The following is a 12,024-nucleotide window of genomic DNA, read 5'->3' as shown; positions in this document are numbered from 1 at the left end:
CATAACCTGCCTCAACGACTACAGGCCGGTTGCACTAACACCAAAAATCATGAAGTGCCTGGAGAGATTGGTCCTTAAGCACATCAAGGCCAGTCTCCCATCAACCCTGGATCCAACCCTGAATCATGAGTACTGAGCAAACAGATCAACAGATGAGGCCATTGCCACTGCCCTCCATACTGTACTGCTTCACCTAGAACAACGGGGAGCATATGCACAAATGCTATTTGTGGATTACAGGTCTGCATTCAACACAATCATACCCAGTAGACTGGTCTCCAAGCTGTCCGACCTAGACTGCGAACATAACATGTGCCTTTGGATTAAGGACTTCCTGACGGACCAGCCGCAGTCAGTCAGGATGGGTCCCCACCACTCCCCCACTCTGACACTCAGCACAAGAGCTCCACAAGGCTGCGTACTGAGCCCCCTCCTCTACTCTCTCCATGGACACATCCCCCCATGTTTTGAGAGGACACATCCGCCCCATGTTTTGTATTCCAAATTTTAAAACTCGGTGAAAATAAAAACATAAAAATCTCCGCTTTCCGTGAGACAGTGGGGGTGGGACTGATGATCGAGGGCTCCGATTGGACTAGAGACGTCGGTCAGCAGGCAGTGGGGGGGGAACCATGATGATTCAGCGCGATGATTGGAGGAGGGAGGAGTCGGTCAGAGGCGGAAGTAGGAGGGTGGGACTGAGGATAGAGCGCGGTGATTGGAGGAGGGAGACATCCTGGTGGAGCAAAGATCATATAGCGGCGCTTGAAGCGGCCCATTCGTGGGGCTTTTCATCGCCCAGCAGCTTAAAATCGGCCGCGGGATCTTCTCCCGCCTCGCGGTCAAATTGCTGCGTCAAGGCGATCGAGGCGATCGAAGCTCCCGATGTTGAAGCCCCCACGGGGTGTTGAAAAGCCCCACGAACGGGCCGATTGAAGCCCCATGATTTGGGGCGGATGAAGCTGCTGTTGCTGGAGTTCAGAGTCGGTCACCAACCAGGTCAGCTCCCGATGTTGCCGTCCACAGGGCCCATGGCCGAATCCTCGTGTGTGTGTGTGCGCGCGCGCTGCCGCCAAGAAATTGTGTCCCCCCATGTTTTGATAGCGACTTCTGCGCCTGACCCTCTCTCTATACCTATGACTGTATACCGACCCACGAACACCATCATTACATTTGCAGACGACACGACAGTGGCGGGGCTGATCACTGAGGGCGATGAGTCAGCTTACAGGGAGGAGGTACAGAGGTTAATAGGCTGGTGCTCAATACTAAGAAAACAAAAGAGACCTACAGCTCTCGTTGCCTGCGAAAGGCATCACGCATCCTAAAGGACTCATCTCATCCCGCACATCACTTGTTTGCCCTTCTGCCCTTAGGAAAGCGTCACAGGTGCATCAAATCACACACCACAAGGTTAACAAACAGTTTCTACCCCAAGGCTATCACAACCCCCATAGCCAATATTTTGTACTGCTATAACACTATACTGTGGAATATTGCACATTCTGACAACGTTTTTCTTGCCGTTTTTGCTGTTTTCATTGTCGTTATTATTTATCTACGTTGGAGCTTTGCTCGGGCAGTGTGCCTGAAATTTTGTTGTATATATTTACAATAAAGTATATTATTATTATTATTATTATTATTATTATTATTACTACTATGTAGCTACTGGCAACCCCGGAATTGTGCTGGATTCATTAAGCCAAACAATTAGGAAGTTATTTAAAACTAAAAATATACCAATTAATAATAAAGTGGATCTCAAAAGAAAAAAATATATAATGATCATACCTGGTGGATTTAATGTTTCATCTGCAAAAAGAATCAAAATAAACATATTATGAGATTGTCTTCATGGCATGTCCACAATATTTCCCTACAATATATAAAATATTATTTTCAGTTCCAGAACTCTGACCAAATTTGTCTGAAAGCAAAGATTGAGTTTGGATTCTGGAAATATATCTACAATTCAATCTGATTAAAAGTAGAAATTCCAAATACTCCAAAATGTTTCATTTTTTATTGCGATTTTTCTCTGAAGTACAATAATAGTCAATGTTCTTCTTTATGACAATTCCAAATTATCTTAAGTTCATCAAAGGAAATATCAGGACGTAAATACAAATGGAAAATTATAATCTAGTATCAGTTTAGTTTTAGGCCCTATGGAGAAATCTATACTATTACTAAAACTCTCCTCTTGACCACTTTCGGTCTGCGTTGTAATTAAATTTGGTCAAAAAAGCTACCCTATGTCACTAGGATTACTCGCCACCTTACCGTTCTCCAAGCCACCAAGTTTTGTTCCGATCGATGGAAGATTTCAAAAGTTATGAAGGTTTAAAAAATCGTGAGATCAGCAGATTGGTCTTCTCGCCTGTCAGTCACCATGAAGGTAACGCCCCTTCCGGTATCCGCTATTAATCTTTGCTGTTAATCACCAGGCGGGGCGATGAGAATAAATCCCCAGAGGCGTGGCTGAGTCCACAAGCCTTGTGCCTGGTTTGAGTCCCCATTGCATCCCCCAACCCCTTCCCCTCTGGTACCCCTCGCTGGCTCCTGCACCCTTCCCCCGTAATACAGCACTCTCCCCAAGGCTCTCCCTCTGTTTTTTCTCCGAGCTCTCTCTCCCCCTGCCCACACACCCCCACCCCCAACCCCCCCACCCCTTCCTCCCCCACAACCTCCCCTCCCACAGCCCCCATCCCCCCACAACACCCCCTCACCCCCCGCAACCCCCCCTCCCCCATAACCCCCTCCCCTCCCCCACACAACCCCCACCCCCCACACAACCCCCCCCCCCACAATCCCCCCTCCCCCACACAACACCCCCTCCCCCCACACCCCTCCCCCACCCACAAACCCCTACTTCACAACACCCCCTGCCCACAACCCCCCCCCCCCCGCCCACACAGACCCCTCCCCTCCACACACATCCCCCACACCACACCCCCACCTCCATCCCCCCACATCCCTCCTCCGCCCCCCCTCACAAACCCCTCCCGCCCACATACACACTTCCTCTCCCATGGTGACTGGGACCCAATGGGTCCAACTTTGTCTAGTACCCTCTATAATTGAGCCTGGAAACTGTAAAATGTTGAATCAAAAGATTGTGTTCACATTGAACTTCGTTAGAATACTGTAGAGTCTGGAAACAAAGAGGTAGGCACTTCCAGCATGGTAATGCACTGAACTCATTTTACAGATACTAGTATCTCCTATTTTTCAGCCTTATTTTCAGATTTCCAACTTCGACGTTATTTTGGATTCCTTGACATTGATTGCAGACCTTTCCATATGTCATTTATAGCCCTCCTCCCATAGGCTTCTCAAAGTCCTCGTCTGAATCATGTATGATATAAACTGTGCTATTTCTCTCTCCGACAAATAGAACAATTTCATCCTTGCAACTTGCCCTGGCTGGAGGTCACTAATGTCAAATATCTCACCTGATTCAATGCCCCCTCCCCTCACTCAATCTGCCTCCAAAATAACACAAAATATATGAACTGGTTGCTGAGGTCTTAAATTAAGTGATGTGTGCCTTCATTATCACTATCTTATTACTGTTCTTTAACCTCATTGCAAAGGTACACACCCTGAATGTCTGAAATAGAAACAGCATAGTTGTAAGGTTTGGTTCTGGGAGGTGTTTGGCTTGGAAAGTTAATCTGAAGGTTGTAAACCTGAAGAGAGGGTGGGATAAGGAGGAAGTCCGATGTGGGAATAAAAGTATCTGAGAATGCGAATATACCTAATAGCTTCATCTCTGCTCATGCCAGTCATCTTATCAATGATTATAAACTCTCTCTCCTGTGTTCCATCTTGTAAGCCACCACTAGCAGAATTTCTAGAGCTTATTTTATGTGTTGCATTCCTTACATTTCCACAGACCATCTTCACTTCCAAACTGTCTGCCAGTGCACTCTGCAACTACTGTGTACTTCTTTTTTAACTGCATTTTGCAAGATACAACTTTGTATCCCCCATTAATATGTTCAGCCTGCAGTGCATAGAGAAAACATTACAATAAGCAGGCCTCACAAAGTTATTAGTTACATGGAGCGAGTATTATAATATACAGCTCGCAAACAATTACCATATTGCCTTAAGTCCCTGTCCCACCGTACGAGGTAATTCACGAGTTCTCCCGAGTTATCCTCTGATTCGAACTCGGAGAATGTCCTTAGCGGGTCCGTAGGAGATCGTGGATGTCTCGAAGCGGCTCGTAATGCTAACGGTAGGTACTCGGGACATCCAGTAACTCGTGACGTTTTTTCATCTCAGCGAAAAATGTCCACGAGTAAAAAAACTTTGTTACTTTTTATACCTATCGTCAGCATTACGAGCCGCTACGAGACATCCACGAACTCCTACGGAACCGCTACGGACATTCTCCGAGTTCGAATCAGGGGAAAACTCGGGAGAACTCGTGAATTACCTCATACAGTGGGACAGGGGCTTTAGTCACACTTCACAGACAGCACATCGGAGCTGCAGGCCTGTTTCTAGGGCACCATCAGTTTAGCAACACATTACCCCATCCTCCACCTCTATAGCCAGGTAGATGCTTGTCCTTATCAAATTACATTGAGTTAGGTTTGAAAATGATTTTATTGTTAGTTCTTGTAATTTAATAGTCAACTACAGCAGTAGTTGGCAAGCTAAAATAATGGCATGCATTTTTAAAAGCTATTTGATACTGTTCATTTTATGAGCAAACAACACTCTCCGTATCTTTGGTTGACTCTGTACCAATTTGAGTGACTTGCCATAACAGAAAAAACAACACTTCTGGGCTTGTCCCACTTAAGCGATTTTTCAGCGGATTGCCGGCGACTGTCAAGTTGCTGGCAGTCGCCTGAAAAACCAGCAACTGGAACGGCGACTGTCGGAGTGGAACACATACACAAACACATTGCTTCCTTCACCAGCCCGTTATGCAGGCGGTGGACAGGGCAAGCGGGGGGCGCGCTGTCTAAAAAATTCACACGGTGCAAAGCCAAGGAAAAACAGACACACACCGCGATGAACAGGAAGGTTGGCTCTGTAAATAGACGGCTAAAGCACAGTGTACAGTAAGTCCTTTAAAAGGAAAGCGGGGGGGGGGGGGGGGGGGGGGGGGGGGGGAGAGAGACGGGAGAAGGGGAGAGAAGGAGTGGAGACAACTTTTAAGAAGCCAGAGATACATGTCTGTGAAGCTCAGTGGACATTTAACATTACCGGTCGGTTATCCTTGGTTCTGAAAACAACTGCTTACCTTTTTTTCCCCAATGAGCCAATGAAATTCACCGGTCAGCACCGGCTACAACCTACAAGAACCTCCAACCTCCTGGCAACCCATTAGGACCTCCTGGTGACCCACCTACAGCTCGTGAATTCTCGCTACTCTCCATGGTGACTTAATTTTAGTTGCCGCTAATTTTTCAACATGTTGAAAAATTCACGGCGACCATATTGAGGCTGCGATTAGTTCCCAGAATGCAGGAACTCCTCATGACCATGAAGGCGACTCCCCGGCAACCACCCGCAAACATGTGGCAACCATGTGGCGACTGCATAGTCTCCTGCAGTCACCTAAAAAGTCGCCTAAGTGGGACCAGCCCATAAATCCAACAGACAACAACAATTCCATGTGTTATTTTCAAATACAATAAATTGCTTCATGCAGGTTCCTCTAATGAACTTTTTCTGACTTTTACTCAATTCAACGTATTGTGGGGGAAACAAATATAAGTGAGAACTACCTACAATTTATCATAATAAATTGATCCAGGTCCCTTAGCTTCCTTAATAATCTTGATTTGGGAGGAGTTGATGATTTCAGTATACAAATGTCTCTAAATCAATCAACTCATCATATAAATCTACCTGAGTTATATGAAAAGTATGATAGCATTTTTCTGAAGAAGGGTTCCAACCCGAAACATCACCCATACCTTCTCTCCAGAGATGCTGCCTGGCCCACTGAGTTACTCCAGCATTTTGTGTCTGCTTAAAAGTATGATAGCCTTGTTCCAGACGAGTAGTTTTCAGTGTCCCTTTACCTCCCCCCTCGACTCCATTCAAGGACCCAAGCAGTCGTTCCAAGTGCGACAGAGGTTCACCTGCATCTCCTCTAACCTCATCTATTGCATCCGCTGCTCTAGATGTCAGCTGATCTACATCGGTAAGACCAAGCGGAGGCTGGGCGATCGCTTCGCCGAACACCTCCGCTCGGTCCGCAATAACCAACCTGACCTCCCGGTGGCTCAGCACTTCAACTCCCCCTCCCATTCCCCATCCGACATCTCTGTCCTGGGTCTCCTCCATGGCCAGAGCGAGCAACACCGGAAATTGGAGGAACAGCACCTCATATTCCGCTTGGGGAGTCTGCATCCTGCGGGCATGAACATTGAATTCTCCCAATTTTGTTAGCCCTTGCTGTCTCCTCCACTTCCTCAGCCCTCGGGCTGTCTCCTCCCATCCCTCAGCCCTCGGGCTCCTCCTCCTCCTTTTTCCTTTCTTCTCCCCGCCACACCCATCAGTCTGAAGAAGGGTTTCGGCCCGAAACGTTGCCTATTTCCTTCGCTCCATAGATGCTGCTGCACCCGCTGTGTTTCTCCAGCATTTTTGTGTACCTTCGATTTTCCAGCATCTGCAGTTCCTTCTTAAACAAATAGTTTTCAGTGTAGGTGGGTGGTGGAATCTGGGGGGAATTAGTGGGAATGAGGGGAGAATCAATTACAGGGCTAGTGCTTAAATTTTTATATATTCTCACATTTTTGCCCTCCACGCCGTACTCAGCTTCACTTAAGATTTCATCCTATATTTCTCAAGTTATTCACGATTAAAGTTTTCAAAAAAAGCCAAAAACCGCTTCTCACAGAGAGCCTTTTTCCACCAGCTTCCAGATATGATGTCACAATGCCACTTACAATGCATCAATCACAATGGCCTCTCAAGCTGCTGAGTGCCACAATGACATCACAATGGGACGTTGCCAACGGTACCCCCTCCCCCACCCCGCTTGTGGGGATGGGACCCAATGGGTCCCACTTGGTCTAGTAATAGCATAAAAATGACTTATGCTTTGGGAAAATTGGACAATCTTTGGTCCACTGTAAACTGAAAGGCCCATCTCCAGAGCTTTCTATTCACCCAATGTTGGGTCTTGTGGACTGTGGCTTCTATTTATGTGTTTATATCCAATGTTTGCATATATGCACCCATGATCAGGTCTACTAATCAACCCAATGGAGTCCATGGTTGAAAAATCTTCGTCTAAAGTTTAGTTTAGTTTAGAGATGCAGCGCAGAAACAGGCCCTTTGGCCCACCATGTCCACACCAACCAGCGATCCCCGCACATTAACACAAGCCTGCACACACTTGGAACAATTTACACTTATACCAAGTATACAAACCCAAGCCAATTAACCTACAAACCTGTGCGTCTTTGGAGTGTGGGAGGAAAATGAAGTTCTCGGAGAAATCCCACGCGGTCAAGGGAGGAACGTACAAACTCCGTACAGACAGCACCCGTAGTCGGTATCGAACCCAGGTCACTGGTGCTGCAAGTGCTGTAAGGCAGCGACTCTACCGCTGCGCCACCATGCTGCCCCTATACACTAGAGAGTTTTCTAGGTATGCCCATAACTACTTAAAAATCCCTGTGAATATGAGATTCAAGCTTCTGCCAGTTACTGAATGTTAGATTATCTGATACTCATGAAAACATTTAATTCTCTCCTTAATTGTCTGCTCTACATAATAATTCCTTTTTTGATATCAAACAGAAATCATTTTTTTAAAATCTGAAATCAAAGGCTGTGAACAGGTATCACGCCATTTTCAACATAACGCACAGTGAATTATTCTGTTAATCAATGTTACTAATAATGTAATATATCGACCCAAGTTTACTTTGTAAGGTGTCCTTGAGATGTTTGAAAGGCGCCCATTAAATAAAATTTATTATTATTATTATTACTTTGAAACCAATTGATTAGTTCAAAATTATTACTGTCAGATTTTCTGGGGGGAGGTTTTATAATTTATCGGCTCAAAATTTATGAGCAAATCAAAAAAGTTAACATGCAGATCAACCAAGAAGTAATAATTTCTTTTGATAAAAGGAAACAGTGGACATGCTGTATGCAGATTCCCAAAGGTCACTTGATGAGGCACCATATCAAAGCTCTCTGCAAAAAATAAAAGCTCATGATGCAGGAGCGAGCACAATGATATGGATACAAGAATGGCTAGCTAACAGGAATTATAGTGTGGGCATAAACACGTTGTTTTAACTCGTGTGCGGATGTTGGGCCGACGGATGAGAAGCTGAAGCAAAGTAGTGGAAGCCAAATAACCAAATGGAAACAAAGCCAAAACGCCAAATAACCGAATGGAAACTAAGCCGAAACGCCAACTAACCGAAAGGGTGGGACGCCTAAATGCAAACTAACTGAAAGGGCGGGATGTCTAAAAACCTACTAACCGAAAGGCTGCGTTGCCTAAAAACAAACTCACCCAATGGCCGCTGTGCCGATACGCCACCTACCCAAAAGGCGGCGCCGCCTGTAAGTCAACGGACAAATGCTGCTCAACAGGAAAGTCAAATAACGGACATGACGTTGCCGGGGGGCGGGACTTGTCAGCGATCGGTCCAGACCCCCGCGCATCACATCACTGTGAAGGGATGAACATTGTCCCACACCTCCGCTCCACCCGACCCACTGCCGGTCATTTTCCCACACAAGCCATAGGTGACTGGGCAATCTGAACCAAAACACAATGTTGTAAATGGCCGAAGGTACGCATCCTTCGGTACAGCCCCCACTCTCCCACGGCCACCCTCCGCCTCATCTCCCCCGTGCGGCCACACTGTGACGAGCTGTGGAGCAGAGGTGTGGGACAGGCTGGTCCCTCCACCCACCCAAAGTCACTGACTGGCATCGGACCCCAATCCCCACACCAGGGTGATTTCCACCCCCCCCCCCCCCCCTCCGACCCCCGGACCCTGGCACCCACACCAGGTGATTCACCCCCACCCCGGCCGTGGGGACAGATGGCCTCGGGGCATAGTAAAATCGCTTTTAAAACATGCGAGGGAAAACATTCCCTGGCGGGCTGAAGGGAGAGAGAGAGGGAGGAGAGAGAGAAGAGGGGAGAGAAAGAGAGAATAATAATAATAATAACTTTATTTATAAAGCACTTTAAACAACTGCAGTTGCCACAAAGTGCTGTACATGAGAACTCATGGACAAAAAGCTATTACAAACCATTAAAAACCGTAAAACGAAGGACTATAAAATACACACTAAAAATTAAAAGACATTAAAAGCACTAAGAACAGGAGCAATACCTCAGCCAGTGTCGAAAGCCAAAGAATAAAAATGAGTTTTTAGGGAGGATTTGAAGATGGACAGTGAGGGGGCCTGTCTGATGTGCAGCGGCAAGGTGTTCCAGAGTGCCGGAGCAGCAACAGAAAAGGATCTATCCCCTCTGAGCTTCCGCTTAGAGGGGAGAGAGAGAAGGGAGAGAGAGGGGGGAGAGAGAGAGGAGGGGGAGAGAGCGGCGGAGAGAGAAAGGGAGAGAGAGGAGGGAGAGAGGAGGGGGAAGAGAGAGAAGAGGGGAGAGAAAGAGAGAAGGTGAGAGAGAAAAGGGAGAGAGAGGGGGAAGAGAGTGAGGAGGGGGAGAGAGAGGAGGAGAGAGAGAAGGAGGAGAGAGGGAAGGGAGAGAGAGGGGGGAGATCGAGAAGAGGGGAGAGAAAGAGAAGGGGAGGGAGAGAACGGTTATTTGGCGTTTCGGCTTTGTTTCCATTCGGTTATTTGGCTTCCATTTCTTTGCTTCGGCTTCTCGTTCATCGGTGCCACGTCCGGGTACCGTTTTAACTAGTTGGAATGATATAAGGAGTGGTGTGCCACATGGTTAAATCATGAAGCCATAAATTTTTACCATGTATAAAAATGACTTATTTGAAGGCATCAAGGATATGGTTGCGAAATTTGGCACAAAGAGAGATAGGAAAGTAATTTGTGAAGAGGACTAAGTAAGCTATAAATGAATATGGGTAGATACTAGACCAAGTGCAGACCCGTTGGGTCTGTTCTCCCAACGTGCGGTTGTGGGGGGGGGAGGGGGGGAGAGGCGGCACACAGCGGCACACACACTAACTATCCCCCCCCCCCCGCACTCACGCTAATTACCCCCTTGATATTGTATTAATATTATTAATTTGCTCTTGAGAGAAGGGAGAGAGAGTGGGGGGGAGAGGGGGGAGAGGAGAGGAGGGGTGAGGAGGGGAAAGGGGGGAGAGGAGAGGGGGGAGAGGAGAGGGGTGGGAGAGGAGGGGGGGAGAGGAGAGGGGGGGGAGAGGAGAGGGGGAGAGGAGAGGGGGAGAGGAGGGGGGGAGGAGAGGAGAGGGGAGGGAGAGGAGGAGGGGGAGAGGAGAGGGGGAGAGAGGAGAGGGGGAGAGAGGAGAGGGGGGGGAGAGGAGAGGGGGGGGGGGGGGGAAGAGGGGGGGGGGGAGAGGAAAGGGGAGGGAGAACCTAATAATCAATTTTCAATAATCAATATTTTAGAACCAAATAAGACACATTCTGCAAGCATTGTAGAACCAAAAGAGACACTTTTTGCAAACATTTTAGAACCAATAGACACATTCTGCAAGCGTTTTAGAACCACTAAGGACACTTACATTTGAGTAGACATGTGTTCAATGTTATTCACAGCTCAGAGAAACGTGACCCTCTGCCTTCCTCCAGCTTGCAGACACTGATTGAGGCACACCACTTCCTGGTTTTATAATCCCTCCCCCCTGCTGCCAGCAGGGGCAGCAGAGAGAATGGGGAATTTTGTAAAATCATTAATATCTCTGTCATTTTTCATCGACGGGAAAAATCCTCAGCACACATACGGCGGAGGGGGGGGGGGGGGCTCTGAGCAAGGTGGCTAAAAATGACGGCCGTAGGTGGCGGCGTTCTCTCGGAAATCGCAGCACAGATGGCCAAAACCGGTCAAGAACAGACTTTTAGTAATATAGATAGTCAGTGGCAAATTGGGGTCAAGGAAAGAGCGTTCACGTCGCGGCCCTGTTTCAACCAATCTTTCCACCACCACGCACAAGACGCACAAGAAGTGCAAGACAGACACCATTGTGCAGATGCCGTGAAGTGTGTTCAGCTCTGGCTGAACAACTTCTAATCTTGTGTGTGGACTCGATAAGAAGAAGAAGAGTGGCAAATTTAATATTTAGCTTTAGTTTTAGATATACAGTATGGAAATAAGCCCTTCGGCCCATCGAGTCCACACTGATCATTGATCACCCATTCACACTAGTTCTATTTAATCCTAATTTCTCATCCACTCCCTACACTCTAGGGGCAATTTACAGAGATCAATTGGCCTACAAACCTGCATGTTTTTGGTATCTTGGAGGCAACTGAAGCACCCTGAGGAAACTCACATGGTCACAGGGAGAATGTGCAAACTCCACACAGACAGCACCCAAGGTCAGGATCGAGCCTGGGTCTTTGGCACTGCGAGGCAACAACTCTACCAGCTGCATCACTGTGCTGCTCTATAATGATGTGGGAAAATATGAAATTGTCCATTTTGGCAGGAAAGATGTAAATTCAAGCATGCATTCAAAATTATTATTATTTGCAGAGCTCTGAGATGCAGCAGGATTTGTGTCTCCCCATGCATGATTTACAAAAGGCAAGCATGTAGGCACAGCACGTAATTAAAGAAGCTCATAGACTGTTATTATTTACTGCTAGGGAAACAAAATAGACAAATTGGACTGGTGACACTATGTCCTCAAGGATTTTAGTAGCCTACTGCTGCTCCTAATTCAAGTAATTGTTGCATCTGATCGATCTACTGAATGCTGGAATTGGATTAAAAATCCTAAATATTCCAGTTTTGTTTCTTAATTACAAGCACCATTATGCTGGTCAGGTATTGGGTATGAATGATAAAGTGAATGGTATTCTCCTACTCTTTTTAAATATGAGTGAATACATATACAA

General features: G+C 46.9%; 1 protein-coding gene across 1 annotated transcript in view; it reads right to left on the bottom strand.

Annotated features, from left to right (window-relative positions):
- The window catches only part of LOC116976482 (mucin-like protein), a 39,866-nt gene that overhangs the window by 7,313 nt on the left and 20,529 nt on the right, over nucleotides 1–12,024 (bottom strand). Inside the window, exon 10 of the mRNA XM_033026376.1 lies at nucleotides 1,795–1,815. Within this exon, the coding sequence (XP_032882267.1) occupies nucleotides 1,795–1,815 (21 nt within the window). The remainder of the gene's footprint in view (nucleotides 1–1,794; nucleotides 1,816–12,024) is intronic.

This window comes from Amblyraja radiata, chromosome 8 (genome assembly GCF_010909765.2).
Source record: "Amblyraja radiata isolate CabotCenter1 chromosome 8, sAmbRad1.1.pri, whole genome shotgun sequence".
Lineage (NCBI taxonomy): Eukaryota > Metazoa > Chordata > Chondrichthyes > Rajiformes > Rajidae > Amblyraja > Amblyraja radiata.
The sequence above is the reverse complement of the archived record's forward strand: the minus strand, read 5'-3'. Positions and strand labels throughout refer to the sequence as shown.